The sequence below is a fragment of the Nerophis ophidion genome, linkage group LG15 (genome assembly GCF_033978795.1).
Source record: "Nerophis ophidion isolate RoL-2023_Sa linkage group LG15, RoL_Noph_v1.0, whole genome shotgun sequence".
Taxonomy (NCBI): Eukaryota; Metazoa; Chordata; class Actinopteri; order Syngnathiformes; family Syngnathidae; genus Nerophis; species Nerophis ophidion.
The window spans coordinates 42,719,275-42,739,226 of NC_084625.1; the positions used below are offsets into that span (position 1 = coordinate 42,719,275).

The 19,952-nt window shown below is 39.4% G+C and overlaps 1 protein-coding gene across 3 annotated transcripts in view; it reads left to right on the top strand.

Annotated features, from left to right (window-relative positions):
* LOC133569667 (E3 ubiquitin-protein ligase HECW1) overlaps nucleotides 1-18,575 on the top strand; it is a 158,071-nt gene extending 139,496 nt beyond the window's left edge. For all 3 annotated transcript variants that reach the window (XM_061922177.1, XM_061922176.1, XM_061922178.1), the window contains 5 exons: nucleotides 5,478-5,607; nucleotides 6,987-7,133; nucleotides 9,733-9,847; nucleotides 13,699-13,897; nucleotides 17,478-18,575. In XM_061922177.1, the coding sequence (XP_061778161.1) occupies nucleotides 5,478-5,607; nucleotides 6,987-7,133; nucleotides 9,733-9,847; nucleotides 13,699-13,897; nucleotides 17,478-17,589 (703 nt within the window). In that variant the 3' untranslated portion in view covers nucleotides 17,590-18,575. The remainder of the gene's footprint in view (nucleotides 1-5,477; nucleotides 5,608-6,986; nucleotides 7,134-9,732; nucleotides 9,848-13,698; nucleotides 13,898-17,477) is intronic.
* Nucleotides 18,576-19,952: the final 1,377 nt, after the last annotated feature.

Here is a 19,952-nt window from a genome sequence, read left to right on the forward strand (position 1 = left end):
TATTGCTCAATACCGAGGTACAACAGAATATACATTAGGTCAGGAAAAAACACAGAGGCTATTTCATCCTTACAAGCCTGTTTTGCCTGCTCTTCAGGGGATTTTATTATATATTCTATTCTAAAATTCCTTGTTTTGCAGGTTTCCCTGCTCTTCAGATGATTTTATTATATATGCATCTATTTTCTACCGCTTATCCCTTTCGGGGTTGCAGGGGGTGCTGGACCCTATGAAATTATAAAATACCCTGAAGAGCAGGGAAACCTGCGAAACAGGCTTGTAGGGATGAATTAGCCTTTGTGTTATTTCCTGACCTGATATATATTTTACAGCCCAGCCCTTGGCTAAATGTTTTTATCCCACTGTGGCCCCCGAGTCAAAAAGTTTGGGGACCTCTGTTCTTGAGCTTTGATATTGTTTGGACTGTATGGCTATAGTTCCCCTAAGGTCATTTTACCCAATTAGCATACACATTAATCTTTGACATCATTAAAATATGAAGCAATTAGTGCAATATGAAGTAGAAAATTAATTGATTAAAAATAAATTGTTAAAAAAAAAAAAGTTGTGTAAAATAATACATTTTACATAATGAAAACAAACCTTGCAAACCTTCCTGACACAACTCCGGCTGACTGTACATCTGCTCAGAAGACCAACAGGAGAGACGGTTTGAATGTTTTGGGAAATTTGCCATTATATTCTTATCAGTGACAGAGCAGGCACAGGCTAGGTATACGCTTGCGGTAAGATTTTAATATGAAACTTCCTGTCATATGCACTTTTTCAATGATGATCCCCGATATCGCAGGGCCCCGTACACAGAGTGTGATGTACGTATAGAGACAGGCAGTCATGCATACTAATACGTTTGTTTAAACTTTTTTAAATCATTATATTTTTTATTGTGATTTTGCCTTTGTAAATATATTAAAGGTTATTTTTAAAAACAAACACATTTACAAACAATTTACTAATTGCTGGAATGTTACTGACGTCACTTCCTGCTTAGCAAATACTGGTGGTGGTCAAGCTAGCTCTGTCCTCGATGGGTACTAGACACCATTTTGCCTTTCTCGAAGAAAAAAATGCCCCAAGTTTGTGTTGTTGTTGACTGAAGGAATTTTTCAAATCGCGGAAAGGATAAACGTTTCTTCAGAGTTCCTCGAGAGGTAATCAAAGAGGGTGGAAAACTGCTGGATTTGTGGAAACGACAACGAGAAAGCATGCAGCTCACACTTCAGTCAAAAAAATGCACGAGTTTGCAGTGATCACTTTGTTAATGGTGTGTTTGATATACTTCTAACGGTTGTTTCCCATTTAAGTTTTATGTTGATATTATTTTCTATGTTATGAAATGATCAAGGAGGTGACCCCAGGATGCAGAAACGGGAGGCAACGTTGAATTACAAAAAGTGAAAAGATTTAATGAGTCCAAAAAGTGTAACAAAAAGCAATGGGGCAAAAGTGCACACCATGAATACAAAAACAGGTTCCTCAGTGGTCGGCAGGGAAAAAGGCCAGGGCGCACTGAGCACAGCATAAAATCCAATACAGAATCCTTGTTGCCTCAGGGAGGCTAGGAAACAAACACAAAGAGGTGAGGGATTACAGGAATAAGGAGAGACAACATATCAGGACTGACGATGTGAAGCAGGCGCATGCACGTGGGAGGTTCAGGAGACAAGACCAAGCTGTCAGTGACAAGCTTAAATAATCCTTGGTTGAAATTTGTTGCAGGTGTGCCTTAGTGTCCGCCCCTCGCTGGGGACTAGTGAGCTGAAGGAAACAGACATCACAATAAAAAGGAGAAAGCAGGGAAAATGATAAAACAAAACATTCTATTTATTAAACACAGTGACGTGCGGTGAACTATACACCAGGTGAGGCATAGATACTTTTGGAGTTTTTTTTCTCTTTTTTTTTTACGCTTAAATTCATATGAGCAGTTCTGACCATTGTTGATTTAGTTTGCACATTAAAATAACAGGAAAACGAAGGGAGTAATTTGCTTTCATAAAAACGTTATCATAATGAAATTATGGTTTGAAAAATTGGTCCAAAAAGTATTTGACAAAGTTGTTATTAAATACATTTTGGTCCCATTTTCCTTTAACAAAATAAATCAAGTATTGTGAGTGAATCTTTCCTTTCTGTATTTGTACCTAAAGCAGAAATAACACCCACAAACGCTGGCTTACTCTAATAAAAATGCAATGTTTGTTATAAATACAGTTAAAAAAAAAAAAAAAAAAAGGCTGGCTTTTGCTGGAGAGACATTTGTCTGATAGTGTGGCGAGTCAGAGTACTGCTGAGGCATTGAACAATATATCGCCTACTTTGAGGCAGAAGTACTTGCTGCCTAATGACCTGCTTTTTCCCCGTGGCATCAAGCACGCGCCCCCTCTCACGCACACGCTCAATACACTTTGTGTGTAGCCGTGGAGGCACCAACTGTGTCTGCTTCACTTCTGGTCTGCTGTGTTATTTTGATGAGGAAACACAGAATTTTGACCATCAAAATTATCCAAATATACAGGAACCACACCAAAATCACATAGACCAGTGGTCCCCAACCACCGGGCCGCGGCACGGTACCGGGCCGTGGCCCAATTGGTACCGGGCCGCAGAAGAATTTTTTATTAATTTTTATTTAAAAAAATAAAAATAAAAAAAATGTTTTTTCTTTTTTTTTCTTTTTTTTATTAAATCAACATAAAAACCCAATAAACACTTACAATTAGTGCAGCAACCACAAAAACCTCCTTTTCTCATGACAAAAACGTCCCTTTTTCAAGACAAAGAAAAAAAAATACTTTTTTTTTTTTTTTAAATCAACATAAAAAACACAATAAACACTTACAATAAGTGCACCAACCACAAAAAACGCCCTTTTTCATGACAAAAACGTCCCGTTTTCATGACACTTCTGGGAGGAAGTCAAGTGTCGGAATACCAGTTTTACATGATAGTGGTGTCCCGATACAAGTTTTTCACTTCTGAAACGATACTTATATTGTCCAGGTATAAATCGTCAGGAATCATACAAACCCCGTTTCAATATGAGTTGGGAAATTGTGTTAGATGTAAATATAAACGGAATACAATGATTTGCTAATCATTTTCAACCCATATTCAGTTGAATATGCTACAAAGACAACATATTTGATGTTCAAACTGATAAACATTTTCTTTTCTTTTATTTTTTTGCAAATAATCATTACCTTTCGAATTTGATGCCAGCAACACGTGACAAAGAAGTTGGGAAAGGTGGCAATAAATACTGATAAAGTTGAGGAATGCTCATCAAACACTCATTTGGAACATCCCACAGGTGTGCAGGCTAATTGGGAACAGCTGGGTGCCATGATTGGGTATAAAAACAGCTTCCCAAAAAATGCTCAGTCTTTCACAAGAAAGGATGGGGCGAGGTACACCCCTTTGTCCACAACTGTGTGAGCAAATAGTCAAACAGTTTAAGAACAACGTTTCTCAAAGTGGAATTGCAAGAAATTTAGGGATTTCAACATCTCTGGTCCATAATAACATCAAAAGGTTCAGAGAATCTGGAGAAATCACTCCACATAAGCAGCATGGCCGGAAACCAACATTGAACGACCTTGACCTTCGATCCGTCAGACGGCACTGTATCAAAAACCAACATCAATCTCTAAAGGATATCACCATATGGGCTCAGGAAGACTTCAGAAAAGCACTGTCACTAAATACAGTTCGTCGCTACATCTGTAAGTGCAAGTTAAAGCTATACTATGCAAAGTGAAAGCCATTTATCAACAACATCCAGAAACGCCCCAGGCTTCTCTGGGCCCGAAAACATCTAAGATGGACTGATGCAAAGTGAAAAAGTGTTCTGTGGTCTGACGAGTCCACATTTCAAATTGTTTCTGGAAATATTCGACATTGTGTCATCCGGACCAAAGGGGAAGCGAACCATCCAGACTGTTATCGGCGCAAAGTTCAAAAGCCAGCATCTGTGATGGTATGGGGGTGCTATAGTGCCCAAGGCATGGGTAACTTACACATCTGTAAAGGCACCATTAATGCTGTAAGGTACATACAGCTTTTGGAACAACATACAGTATGCTGCCATCTAAGCACCATCTTTTTCATGGACGTGTTACAACAGCGTGGCTTCGTAAAAAAAAGAGTGCAGGTACTTTCCTGGCCCGCCTGCAGTCCAGACCTGTCTCCCATCAAAAATGTGTGGCGCATTATGAAGCGTAAAATACGACAGCGGAGACCCCGGACTGTTGAACGACTAAAGCTCTACATAAAACAAGAATGGGAAAGAATTCCACTTTCAAAGCTTCAACAATTAGTTTCCTCAGTTCCCAAAACGTTTATTGAGTGTTGTTAAAAGAAAAGGTGATGTAACACAGTGGTGAACATGCCCGTTCCCAACTACTTTGCCACGTGTTGCAGCCATGAAATTCTAAGTTAATTATTATTTGCAAAAAAAACAAATAAATAAAGTTTATGAGTTTGAACATCAAATATCTTGTCTTTGTAGTGCATTCAATTGAATATGGGTTGAAAAGGATTTGCAAATCATTGTATTCCTTTTAAAGTTACATCCAACACAATTTCCCAACTCATATGGAAACGGGTTTGTACATATTTCTGTTATTGTGTAGTGTGGACAGTTAAAGGCTTTATCTAGTAACATTAGTCAAACAGAACAAAGGTAGGTATGAAAAACACTAACCTATTTTGTTTTGAAAGGACTTAAGCTGCCTCTCGTGTAAAGTGGAGTGTTTTGTTTTTTTTTGGCATCACCTACTGTCCAGAAAAATTTGTTCAAGAGCATGACAATCTACATTGAAAGCTGAAAACACATTTGTTATCAGATATTTGCTAATGAGTTCTGCCTTGGAGACTTTGTATGCGTAAGTAATATGCAAGTATGGTTATTTGATACTTGTTTATATTGACAAATGTGATATTTACAATAAGACTGCATTATTGTCCAATTAAGGACATTTATTAGGTATGTCGGCCAATAGCCTACTATGTTACCTTTTGTAAATGACTTGACTAAAATACAAGGAAACACTAACCTTCTGTGCTTATTGGAGGACATTTAGATGTTTACTGTACTAGTGAAAAGCTGCACAGACAGTTAACTGCTTGTATCAGAGCGTTGAATCCGGTATCTGTTTTTGTGTTGATACTAGACCCATATATCATAATCGAGACACTCCTAATGTTGTGTAACAATTTCAACAATGTAACAATATGAACAACACAAAGACAAACTATTAAAAGATTTGAACATAGAAAAGAGAACTGAAGAATCTGTCAATCTCGTCACACTCGTATTGATCCAATGCCGATACTAGCTTTGGTATCGATACTTTGAATTGATTCACTCACCCTAAAGGGAAAACAAATGTCTTTGGAAGCCATATGATAACTGCAAGGGAATCATGTTTGTGGACTCTGTGTGTATATTTCAGACCAACAGACCTTTCTGATCTGGAATATCTGGATGAGGAGTTCCATCAATCTTTGCAGTGGATGAAGGACAACGACATCACAGACATCCTGGACCTCACATTCACTGTCAATGAGGAGGTCTTTGGCCAGGTCTGTTCGTGTGTGGATAGTGCAATCTCACCAGAGGGCAGATCGGAAACAATTATTTACTTGCCTCAAGCACCAACAGCGGAAAGGCAACACATCAATTTCTGTTTAAAAAGAGCCGTTGTCGTTTGACAGAGAAGTCCTCTTATCCAGATTTTAGACCTCAAAATTAAAATAAATCTGATTCGAAAGTCTTTGCTTATCAATGATCATTGTAAATTAGTTTTGTTGGTTTCAAATAAAAATAGTGGATGTGTGGTTATAGATCGGTGGTTCTCAAATGGGGGTACTTGAAGGTATGCCAAGGGGTATGTGAGATTTTTTTTAAATATTCTAAAAATAGTAACAATTTAAAAATCCTTTATATATTTTTTTTTTCCAGAAAACATAGATTGAGATGTTCTACCTCTTGTGCGAAACAAAAATGCATAAAATGACTTAACACGTTAAAATGACTAGTAAAACATTTAAAAACACAACAACCAACTTCTAAAACATTAAAAACGACTCCAAAACACATAAAATGACTCCGAAGAGATGCACAGTGACATCTAAAACGTAAATTACTCCTAAAACATGAAACACGACTCCTAAAACACATAATAAGACTCCTAAAACACACAAAGACTCCTAAAACACGTTAAAAAAACTGCCTAAAACACGTAAAAAGACTCCTAAAACAAATCCATACACTTGGTGTCCTTGTAGGTGAAGAGTGAACGTGAATGGAAGACCTGAAAGATAAAATGATTTACGGGTGTGCATCATCAGTAGTGTTCCTATAAATATAATTATTGAATAATACTTCAACAAAATATGAATGTAAGTTCTTAAACTGTGAAAAGAAATGCAACAATGCAATATTCAGTGTTGACAGCTAGATTTTTTGTGGACATGTTCCATAAATATTGATGTTAAAGATTTCTTTTTTTGTGAAAAAATGTTTACAATTAAGTTCATGAATCCAGATGGATCTCTATTACAATCCCCAAAGAGGGCACTTTAAGTTGATGATTACTTCTATGTGTAGAAATGTTTATTTATAATTGAATCACTTGTTTATTTTTCAACAAAGTTTTTAGTTATTTTTATATCTATTTTTCCAAATAGTTCAAGAAAGACCACTACAAATGAGCAATATTTTGCACTGTTATACAATTTAATAAATCAGAAACTGATGACATAGTGCTGTATTTTACTTCTTTATCTCTTTGTTTTCAACCAAAAATGCTTTGCTCTGATTAGGGGGTACTTGAATTAAAAACATGTTCACAGGGGTTACATCACTGAAAAAAGGATGAGAACCACTGATATAGAAGAATATCTTTACAGAAAATACAATATTTTAACCGCTTTCACTTTCCTAACACTTATGTTGCCAGGTGACGGAACGGGAATTGAAGTCCGGAGGCTCAAATCTTCAAGTGACTGAGAAGAACAAAAAGGATTACATTGAACGAATGACCAAGTGGAGGGTGGAGAGGGGAGTGGTCCAACAGACAGAAGCCTTAGTCCGAGGATTCTATGAAGTACGCAACACCCCAACACACATTTAACACTCTATCAACACACGTTCAACACGTGTTCAACACGCGTTCAAAACTTGTCCAACACATGTATTACAAACACATTTAACACTCAATCAACACACGTTCAACACATGTTCAATATGTTCAACAGGCTACTAACACAGATTTAACACACATATTCAACACGTTCAACAAACCTTCAAAACATGTCCAACACATTCAACGCACAATTAACACACATTTAACATAAATTTAACACACATTCCAAACATGTTTGAACACACGCTCAATACACATTTTCCACACATTTTCAACACACCTTCAAAACAGGATCAACACATTCAACGCAAAATTAACATGTATTTAACACACATTCAACACATGTTCAACACATTCTACCCACGTTCCAAACATGTTCAACACACATTCAACACACCTTCAAAACACGTTCAACACATTCAACGCGAAATTAACACACATTCAACACACGTTCAACACTTTCTACCCACGTTCTAAACATGTTCAACACACGTTTTACACATGTCCAACACACTCAACACGCAATTAACACACATTTAACACATATTTAACAGACATCAACACACGTTCAACAAATTCTACCCATGTTCTAAACATGTTCAACACACGTTTGACACACATTTAACAATCAGTCAACACACATTTAACACATGTCCAACCCATTCAACACACAGTTAACACACATTTAACATAAATTCAAAACGCGATTAACACACTTTTAACATACATCCAACACACCTTCAACATATGTTCAACACATTTAACATACAATTAACATGCATTCAACACACATTTAACACATTCAACACTGAACTGAACTAATTTTACATGCCTTTAAAACACTTAACATGCATTTACCACACATTCAACATGTGTTTAATACACATTTATCATTGATTCAACACGCATTCAACTCATGTTCAACACACGATCAACACGTATTTAACACACATTCTCTTCATGTTCAACACCTGTTCAACATATATTTAAACATACATATATTTAGCCCACTACTACCGACCACGTAGTCTGATAGTTTATATATCAATGAGGAAATATTAACATTGCAACACATGTCAATACGGCCGGTTTAGTTAACTAAATTCATCCATCCATTTTCTACCGCTTATTCCCTTTCGGGGTGGCGGGGGGCGCTGGCGCCTATCTCAGCTACAATCGGGCGGAAGGCGGGTACACCCTGGACAAGTCGCCACCTCATCGCAGGGCCAACACAGATAGACAGACAACATTCCCACTCACATTCACACACTAGGGCCAATTTATCCCCAGGTGCATGTCTTTGGAAGTGGGAGGAAGCCGGAGTACCCGGAGGGAACCCACGCTTTCACGGGGAGAACATGCAAACTCCACACAGAAAGATCCCGAGCCTGGATTTGAACCCAGGACTGCAGGAACTTCGTATTGTGAGGCAGCCGCACTAACCCCTCTGCCACCGGAAGCCGTTAACAAAATTTTTATTTTAAATTTCCCACGGAGTTTGTTGTTTAAAACATCGCGGAATGATGACGCGTGCGTGTGACGTCACGGACTGTCAGGAAATTTTTGCGCAGCACCACTTGCGGCTAAAAGTCGTCTCTTTTCATCGCGGGACATCTGTGTTGCTGAATCTTTTGCAATTTGTTCAATTAATAATGGAGAAGTCAGAGTAGAAAGATGGAGTTGGGAAGCTTTAGCCTTTGGCCACACAAACACACGGTGATTCCTTGTTTAAAATTCCCGGAGGTGAAGCTTTACTATGGATCAGAGCGGTCAAGCGAACATCGTTCCTGACCACTTGTCAACCGGCAGGTTTCCGTGAGAAAATTGTGTTAAAAAGTCGCCTCTTACCGGAGATCTGCGGAGTTTGTGCCGTCCTTGTATCTGCCGTGACTTCCCTCAGACACTGGCCTCAAGACACCCGTGGCCACACCCCTCCGACTATCAGGTACTATTCAATCTCACTAAAACACTAGCAACACAATAGAAAGATAAGGGATTTCCCAGAAATATCCTAGTAAATGTGTCTAAAAACATCTGAATCCGTCCCAATGCAATCTCCTTTTTTTTATTAACTTTATTTCTTTTTTTTTTTTTTCCTAGTCTTTCGCTATCAATATCATCTTCCACAAATCTTTCATCCTCGCTCAAATTAATGGGGAAATTGTCGTTTTCTCGGTCCGAATAGCTCTTGCTGCTGGAGGCTCCCATTAAAAACAATGTGAGGACGTGAGGAGCCCTCACTTTTGTGACGTCATCATCTGCGACTTCCGGTACAGGCAAGACTTTTTTATCAGCACCAAAAGTTACGAACTTTATCGTCGATGTTCTCTACTAAATCCTTTCAGCAAAAATATGGCAATATCGCAAAATGATCAAATATGACACATAGAATGCACCTGCTATCCCCGTTTAAATAAGAAAATCTCATTTCAGTAGGCCTTTAACACACATTCTACTCATGTTCAACACATATTTAATACACATTCTACTCATGTTCAACACAGATTTAAAATATTCCACACAAGTTCAACACACAGGTCCTTATGCTTTTCCCACACAGGTGGTAGACTCCAGGTTGGTGTCGGTGTTTGATGCCCGAGAACTGGAGTTGGTCATTGCTGGCACCGTGGAGATTGACCTCATTGACTGGAGGAGTAACACTGAGTACAGGGGAGGTGCGTCAAATAAAAATACGCGTTCATCATCAGAGTTTTCAGTTTGGTAGAGAGGCGTACCAATTTTCCACCCGGTACATATGAGGTGTGCCCGGTGTTTGGCAAGCAGGAGTCATTGCTATCAATAGTGCATAGAAGAAAACCCTCTTCCATCAATAAAGTCTCCTGTTTGGAACACCTGGCCTTCCCAGTAAAATATCTAAACGGACCAAATATTGACTACATGGAAAGTTACAAACCCCGTTTCCATATGAGTTGGGAAATTGTGTTAGAGGTAAATAAAAACAGAATACAATGATTTGCAAATCCTTTTCATCCCATATTCAATGGAATGCACTATAAAGACAAGATATTTGACGTTCAAACTCATAAACGTTATTTTTTCTGGCAAATAATGATTAACTTAGACTTTTATGGCTGCAACACGTGCCAAAGTAGTTGGGAAAGGGCATGTTCACCACTGTGTTACATCACCTTTTCTTTTATCAACACTCAATAAACGTTTGGGAACTGAGGAAACTAATTGTTGAAGCTTTGAAAGTGGAATTCTTTCCTATTCTTGTTTTATGTAGAGCTTCAGTCATTCAACAGTCCGGGGTCTTCGATGTCGTATTTTACACTTCATAATGCGCCACACATTTTCCATGGGAGACAGGTCTGGACTACAGGCGGGCCAGAAAAGTACCTGCACTCTTTTTTTACTAAGCCATGCTGTTGTAACACGTGCTGAATGTGGCTTGGCATTGTCTTACTGAAATAAGCAGGGGCGTCCATGAAAAACACGACGCTTAGATGACAGCATATGTTGTTCCAAAACCTGTATGTACCTTTCAGCATTAATGGTGCCTTGACAGATGTGTAAGTTACCCATGCCTTGGGCACTAATGCACCCCCAAACCATCACAGACGCTGTTTTTTTAACTTTGCGTTGATAACTGTCTGGATGGTTCGCTTCCCCTTTGGTCCGGATGACACAATGTCGAATATTTCCAAAAACAATTTGAAATGTGGACTCGTCAGACCACGGAACACTTTTCCACTTTGCATCAGTCCATCTTAGATGATCTAGGGCCCAGAGAAGCCGGCCGCATTTCTGGATGTTGTTGATAAATGGCTTTCGCTTTGCATAGTAGAGCTTTAACTTGCACTTACAGATGTAGCGATGAACTGTATTTAGTGACAGTGGTTTTCTTAAGTCTTCCTGAGCCCATGTGGTGATATCCTTTAGAGATTGATGTCGGTTTTTGATACAGTGCCGTCTGAGGGATCAAAGGTCACGGTCATTCAATGTTGGTTTCCACCCTTGCAGCTTACGTGGAGTGATTTCTTCAGATTCTCTGAACCTTTTGATGATATCATGATCCGTAGATGTTGAAATCCCTAAATTTCTTGCAATTGCATTTTGAGAAACGTTGTTCTTAAACTGTATTTGACTATTTGCTCAGGCAGTTGTGGACAAAGGGGTGTACCTCGCCCCATCCTTTCTTGTGAAAGACTGAGCATTTTTTGGGAAGCTGTTTTTATACCCAATCATAGCACCCACCTGTTCCCAATTAGCCTGCACACCTGTTGAATGTTCCAAATAAGTGTTTGATGAGCATTCCTCAACTTTATCAGTATTTATTGCCACCTTTCCCAACTTCTTTGTCACGTGTTGCTGGCATCAAATTCTAAAGTTAATGATTATTTGCACAAAAAAAAAGTTTATCAGTTTGAACATCAAATATGTTGTCTTTGTAGCATATTCAACTGAATATGGGGTGAAAATGATTTGCAAATCATTGTATTCCGTTTATATTTACACCTAACACAATTTCCCAACTCATATGGAAACGGAATTTGTAGAAGACCTCTCTTGTGAACTATAATAAATTCTTCAACATGCATTCATTTTTCATTTGAAAGTGTTTTGTTCAGTTTGCAGTCTTTGTTTTGTTTTGAAAAATTACAAAACATTGTTACATCCTGCATTTTGTTCCCTGTTGACTGTGCCCAAAATGAACTGTGATTTTAAAACCGATACTAAATCATGATTATCTGTCGCTCCAGGATTTTGCTTGACTTATTTTTAAATTATTGCAACCTAAAATTCCTGTCAAACATTTAAAATTACTTCAACAATATTTGGAAAACAAGTACTGTAACGATGTTGTACTCTTTTTACACTGTACCACACACTTAAAAGTAGGCACTAGATGGCAGTAAAAGCATATACTTATAGCTCATCGCAAACTACTGTACTGTTTTAATCGATTATAACAAATATAAGTAATAATTTATTATAAATATAGAAAGAAAGAAGCACCACCAAAAGCTTCCTTATTGTCCACAAAATGCAGACATTCTCCGTGTATGTTTTACACTTGAAAAGCGTTTATCCATCTTAAACATTCATTCATGTTCTAACAAATGTAATCCCGCACATTAAGAACATTTGTGAACTGTTGAGAGCAATCTATCGTGCAAAATTTTGTTGGTAAATGAGAGACAATGAGAGATTATCATCACACTTCAACTTCTTTGCTCGGTCAGCTTTGCAAATGTTCAAAATGTTCTTATCCTGGAAAGTGATAAAAAAAATAAAAATAATAATAAAAAAAAAAAATCTATATATATATATATATATATATATATATATATATATATATATGTAGACGTCGCTATCTTGCGGCTCCACAATTACACGTCAAGTCCAATCGTGTCGAGTTTACAATGAGGGTTTTTAATGATAAACACAATACAGTTTTTGTTTTGACCTTTCAGTCTCTCTCTCTCGGCTTCCTCCTCCACCATCACCCGGCCGCTTACTGTTAAAGACAGCAGATGATTAGTCAAACACGTACCACCTATGCAATCTAATCATCTGTCAGCTGTGTCTCGCAGTCAGTACATGCCCCGCCCCTGTCTGATGGCGCTCTGTCTCAGCACCCTGGACAGCGGTGTTGACTTTCACTCCTCTCGTGCGCTAATCACAATCCCCTCCCACAATATATATATACATCTTAACTAGGAAGTGAATGTTTATATACTACACTACCCAGAAGGCTTAGCCCTGCAGACACAAACAGGAAGTAGGTCTGAGCTATGCAAGAGGAGTACAATTGTGCCATCTTCACCAATTAACATTTGACATTTTGTTGTTTCTTTTTTGTGTACACAAGACACAAACATAATGTTGATTTTACAGTTGACTTGTGTTTTTGAGCGCCGTTCTCAGACAAATTTGATTAGTGGAAATGATGCTGATGGGCTAAAATGTGCGGCGAAGTTGCGGACATTAAACAAAGTTGCAAGGCTGGTTTAAAGTTAAAGTACCAATGATTGTCACACACACCAGGTGTGGTGAAATGTGTCCTTTGCATCCCCTTGATCACCCCCTGGGAGGTGAGGGGAGCAGTGGGCAGCAGCGGTACCGCGCCTGGGAATCATTTATGGTGATTTAACCCCCAATTCCAACCCTTGATGCTGAGGCCAAGCAGGGAGGTAATGGGTCCCATTTTTATAGTCTTTGGTATGACTCGGCCGGGGTTTGAACCCACAACCTACCAATCTCAGGGCGGACACTCTAACCACTAGGCAAATTTAATTTGCGTGACTTGGCACAATCATGATAACGCAAAATCCTGGACGGACTTACCAATTTCACAATACCCAGTGTGTGTGTGTGACTATCAGTGATACTTTAACTTTAATGTTATACCGTTATTATATTATTTAGTATTATAATTATTACCATTAATATTATGGTATACTCTCAATTCCCAAAAGGCTCTCCCACACCATACGACACATACAGGTGGATCAAGGAAAAACTCTACAATGTTCTCACGTTTTTTTCCGCCACGCACCAGGTTACCATGACGGCCACATCGTGATGCGATGGTTCTGGGCTGCCGTGGAGCGTTTCAACAACGAGCAGCGTCTCCGCCTCTTGCAGTTTGTAACCGGGACGTCCAGTGTGCCGTACGAGGGCTTCGCGGCCCTGCGTGGCTCCAACGGCCTGCGGCGCTTCTGCATCGAGAAGTGGGGCAAAGTTACTTCTCTTCCCAGGTATTCAACTTTATTTGTGCCAAAGGTTGTTCTTGAAGTTCCCCAAAGTCTACCAGCCCGGACAGGAAAATGGGTGAAATAGAATCAGTTACCTTTGATGACGGGCGAGGCCGCCGGCAGTCCCAGTTTACCAACTTAAATTATAACTAAAACTATTTTTATTCACAATATAGATGAAATACACTATATTGCCAAAAGTATTTGGCCATCTGCTTTGACTCATAAATGAACTTGAAGTGCCATCCCATTCCTAACCCATAGGGTTCAATATGATGTCGGTCCCCCCTTTGCAGCTATTACAGTTTCAACTCTTCTGGTAAAGCTGTCCACAAGGTTGCGGAGTGTGTTTATTGGACTTTTTGATCATTCTTCCAAAAGTACATTGGTGAGGTCACACACTGATGTTGATCGAGAAGGCCTGGCCCTCAGTCTCCGCTATAATTCATCCCAAAGATTTTCTATCGGGTTCAGGTCAGGACTCTGTGCAGACCAGTCAAGTTCATCCACACCAGACTGTCATCCATGTCTTTATGGACCTTGCTTTGTGCACTAGTGCACAGTCATGTTGGAAGAGGAAGGGACCCGCTCCAAACTGTTCCCACAAGGTTGGTTGCATGGAATTGTCCAAAATGTTTTGGTATCCTCTGCGATGAGGTGGCGACTTGTCCAGGGTGTACCCCGCCTACCGCTTGATTGCAGTTGAGATAGGCTCCATTGACCCCCTCGTGACCCCAAAAAGGAACAAGCGGTAGAAAATGGATGGATGGGTTTTGGTATCCTGGAGCATCCAAAGTTCCTTTCACTGGAACTAAGGGGCCAAACCCAGCTCCTGAAAAACAACCCCACACCATAGTTCGTCCTCCACCAAATTTCACACTCAGCACAATGCAGTCCGAAATGTAGCGTTCTCCTGGTAACCTCCAAACCCAGACTAGTACATCAGATTACCAGATGGAAAAGCGTGGTTCATCACTCCAAAGAACGCGTCTCCACTGCTCTAGAGTCCAGTGGAGACATGCTTTACATCCTTGCATCCGACGCTCTGCATTGGACTTGGTGATGTATGGCTGAGATGCAGCTGCTCGAGGGGGCAGAGGAGCTGCTCACTCCCATGATCCTTTAGCCTAAACTGCAAAAACTGAAATCTAAGTAAGATTAAATATCCCAAATAAGGGTGATATTTGCTTATTTTCTGTCTGATAAGATACTTCTTCTCACTAAGCAGATTTTGTGTTAGTGTTTTTACTTGTTTTAAGTGTTTTGGTCCTGAATGATCTCAGTAAGATATTACAGCTTGTTGCTGAGATTTAAGGACCTATATTGAGTAAAACATGCTTGAAACTAGAATACCGTATTTCCTGGAATTGCCGCCGGGGCACTAATTAATTTAAAACCTCTTCTCACTCCTGCGCTTACCAAAGGCATGCGGTAAAAATAAGCATGCGCTAATTATTTTAAAACCTCTTCTCACTCCGACACTTACCAAAGGCATGCAGTAAAAATTTGAGTTTGATGTAAGCTTGGACCTTCAATCCTACTGAATACCTCTTAATCTTTTTCCCTTTATGCGATTTCAAATTACCGGTATTGAAATCAGCCTCCTCCTTTTTGAAAATGATGACAGGGGAAGCGTCACTTGCGACGTCACGAATTTGACCAGGCGGTAATACTAAGCATGCGCTAATTATTTTGCGAAGCGAGTTTGACCCGGTAGTAATTCAAGGCAGGCGCATACTATATGCCCTGCGGCAATTCAAGGAAATACGGTAACAACTGTTGCAAAGCTGTGTCATCAACACTCACAAGTATAAAACTGCTTTTTCAAAGTAAAAATCTCTTATTTCAAGCATGGAATAAAAAAATCATGACTTTGACACGATCGTGTCTCATCATTAAAACAGATGACAGCCAAATGGACTTTGCTGTTTTATTGTCAATGAAACAATAAAACATACGTACTCATATAGTAGTACAGTTGGCACAGTACAGTAAACTGACAGTTAAAGGCCTACTGAAACCCACTACTACCGACCACGCAGTCTGATCGTTTATATATCAATGATGAAATACTAACATTGCAACACATGCCAATACGGCCGGTTTAGTTTACTAAATTGCAATTTTAAATTTTGCGCGGAAGTATCTGTGTTGCTGAATCTTTTGCAATTTTTTTTCAATGAATAATGGAGACGTCAAAGAAGAAAGCTGTAGGTGGGAAGCAGTGTATTGCGGCCGCCTTTAGCAACACAAACACAGCCATTGTTTCATTGTTTACATTCCCGAATGACGACAGTCAAGGTTTACTATGGAACAGAGATTTCAAGCGAATACGGTTGGATTGGACCACACACACTAAGTACAGTGTATTATGCAGCGATCATTTCGAAAGATCGTGTTTCGAAGAGGGTCCCTCGCGAAGGGCAGATATGGGCATCGCCGACCTTCAGGTTGTACAGGTACGATCATATAATCTCACGAAAACACTAGTAACACAGTAAGCAGATAAGGGATTTTCCAGAATCATCCTAGTAAATGTGTCTAAAAACACCTGAATCGCTCCCACTGCAATCGCCTTTTTTTTTTCTTTTCCTAGTCCTTCACTCTCACTTTCCTCATCCACAAATCTTTCATCCTCGCTCAAATTAATGGGGAAATCGTCGTTTTCTCGGTCCGAATCGCTCTCGCTGCTGGTGGCCATGATTGTAAACAATGTTCAGATGTGAGGAGCTCCACAACCCGTGACGTCACGCGCACATCGTCTGCTACTTCCGGTACAGGCAAGGCTTTTTTATCAGCGACCAAAATTTGCAAATTTTATCGTCGATGTTCTCTACTAAATCCTTTCAGCAAAAATATGGCAATATCGGGAAATGATCAGGTATGACACTTAGAATGGACCTGCTATCCCCGTTTAAATAAGAAAATCTCATTTCAGTAGGCCTTTAATATTTAAACATTTAACCTGTGACATTTCTAACTATCTTGAACAGAAATAGTTAATGCACATTCAGATGAATTCTTCAAATTTACAATAAATGTATATATATATATGTATATATATATATATATATTCCTTGCTAGTGGCACGAGCATTTACTTAATTTAAGAATATTTTTCAAAATATTGTTTTTTCTATCAAGAAAAGTGCACTTGTTATTCGCGAGAATATACTTATTTGAAGGTATTTTTGGGTTCATTGAGGTTAGCTCGTTTTACTTGTTTTGGAAAGTTTTGACAAGCCAAATTTTCTTCTTCTATTGGCAGATAATTGTGCTTAGGTCAAGTAAAATGCCCCTAATTTTATTTTTTTTTCTTGTTTTTGAACACTGACTTTTTGCTGTGTATTGTGTTTATCTTTTGTAAATGACTTGATTAAAATACAAGAGCAGACCAACCAAATTTTACATGCAAGCCAATATCATACGAAACGTGTATCCATATTGGATTTGGACACTCCTACTTCCTATATTCATTTACTGAGCTGAGTTAGAAAGATAACTTCTATGATTGTTTATTTCTTATCTGATCCTTCCAGTAAGGACAACAACAACATCTCTTGTTTTCTCTATTCCTCGCTCAGGGCTCATACCTGTTTTAACCGTCTCGACCTGCCTCCCTATCCGTCGTACACCATGTTGTATGAGAAACTGCTGACTGCTGTGGAGGAAACCAGCACATTCGGTCTGGAGTGAGACAGCAATCGGAGCGACGACAACAAACGTCCCACTGGAACACGTGCTGGGCTGTTAGAAACCGACACTCACAAGACGATCACAGCCTGGATTTTCTCATCGCCGAGACTCGCTGAACAAAGATGACCTCCAGTATGTAAAAGAGTGTTTGTTAGTCTCGAGGATTGGGGACCGGAAGCAGCACATTTACATCATTACATGCACCAGATATATTTATGAATTATAGGTCACTAACAGATGGTTTTCATTCTCAGGTAGTTTGTTGAATTTGAAATTGCTCGAGAAATACACTTACAAACCGTATGTTATGTGCATGAACATACTAAAATACTAAATAATACACAAATATGACGAGTAAGATGCCAAAGAACCAATCGGATCGAAACTGCTATTTAATCTGGATCGACTTTGTTGCGTTTCTCTGGAAGCCAGGACTTCACCGATGTTGGAAATGACTATTTTGCAAGTTACAATCAAACCCGGACTTTAGTAAATATAGTAAATTAATAGTACATTTTATCATATTTATGGTCTTATGGATCGACTAAAATGACAACATATTTTAAAAATGAAGAATTAAGCCATTTTCTCGTTATGCAACATCAGCAAGTTTACTTCTAAAAAAAAAAAAAAAAAAAAAGTAAAACACAAACTCAACCTGAACCCAAATACAAAAAAACTAACCACAACTTTCATAAGAAATAATGCAAATAGAAGTACCAATCACGATAAAAGCTTTTATATTTGATATATTATTCATAATGGTTCAAACTATTATTGTCACTTTTAAATTTGCATTGATCACAAGTCCCGCTTGCATAATTTTGATTTAACTTTTAAAAGGATCCCAACATTTAAACACAAATGCATTTTTATTGTCACAATGTCATAAAGGAAGATGTTTTTAAGTGTTTTGAATGTCAGTCATGTATTTATTATTTATAAAAAGTCTGTGGAGAGGCGGAGCCGGCAGTCCGACAGCGAGGCAGGGCATGCCGGAGCCCGGCCCAAGATGGCGGCGAGGAGGCGTGGACTGCGAGCAAGCAGCGAGGCGGGGCGCTCCGGTATCAACCCCGCAAATATTATCAGGTGCGTGGGTCGCCCAGCTGGGCACAATTTAAATCTCCTCTCGCACTGTGTAAGAGGGCAGCGGCCGTAAACGCCGGGGGGAGAGACGGAGAGAGAAGGAGCCAGAAGGAAGCCAATGCTGAGCGCGAGAGGAAAAAAGCTCAAGGAAGACGACGCATGCAGCGGAAAATATTTGCAGGGTTGATTCCGGCGCGCCCCCGCCTCGCTGCTTGCCAAGGCGGGGCACGCCGGAACCCGGCCCAAAATGACGGCGAGGAGGCGTGGACTGCGAGGAAGCAGCGAGGCGGGGCGCGCCTTCTGGTTCCTTCTCTCTCAGTTTCTCCCCCCGGCGTTTACGGCCGCTGCCCTCTTATACAGTGCCAGAGGAGATTTAAATTGTGCCCAGCTGGGCGACCCACGCACCTGATAATATTTGCAGGGTTGATACCGGAGCGCCCCGCCTCGCTGCTTGCTCACAGTCCACGCCTCCTCGCCGTCATCTTGGGCCGGGCTCCGGCGTGCCCTGCCTCGCTGTCGGACTGCCACCTCCCCACAAAGTCCCATCATAATTTATTTTGAAGCAAAATGAGAGCAAAGTGAAAACTCCAGTGGGAGGGTAAGTTAAGGCAAAAGTTCTAAAAAGCATGTGCACTCAAAATAAATAGTGAGTAATCTGCATATATACGTGATTAATGCGATTTTTTTTTTTTCCTGTGATTAATCACGTGAGTTAATGCATTAGATGTGACAGCAGTACTTATTAAATGACCTGAGAAGAATTTACAAGTTCCACTGAATCTATCCTTGACTCAAATCTTTTGGCTGTACTTTAGTTCTCATCTTTGCAGTCAAATGTTGTATCGCAGCACGTTGGGGGTCTTCTTAGACCTAATATTCATGTAGAATGTATAAACCACAATCTTTCAAAGCTTGTCTGAATTGCATTTTAAAATATTGTTTCAGAAGGTATTGCTGCTGAAATCTTAAGGGTACATTTTAATTTACACAAACTCATGCGACTATAAGGACAAAAAAGATTATACATTAATAGGGTGTATAATTTTGCTCAAATCCCACATCAACTTGAGTTTAAATCAGTGGCCCTCAAACTCTGAAAGACTTGGCTCTCCAAGTACCACCAAAAGCCCAACAGTAAAATACAGTAGCGTGGTAGGCCTAAGTAGTCATTAAAAACAAATCAGAGGTTTTATTTAACAGTTATATTTAATATTTTTGGCTACAATGTTACAGTTCAAAAAGTAACACTGTTTAAATCTTGTAAAATAAAACTCTGT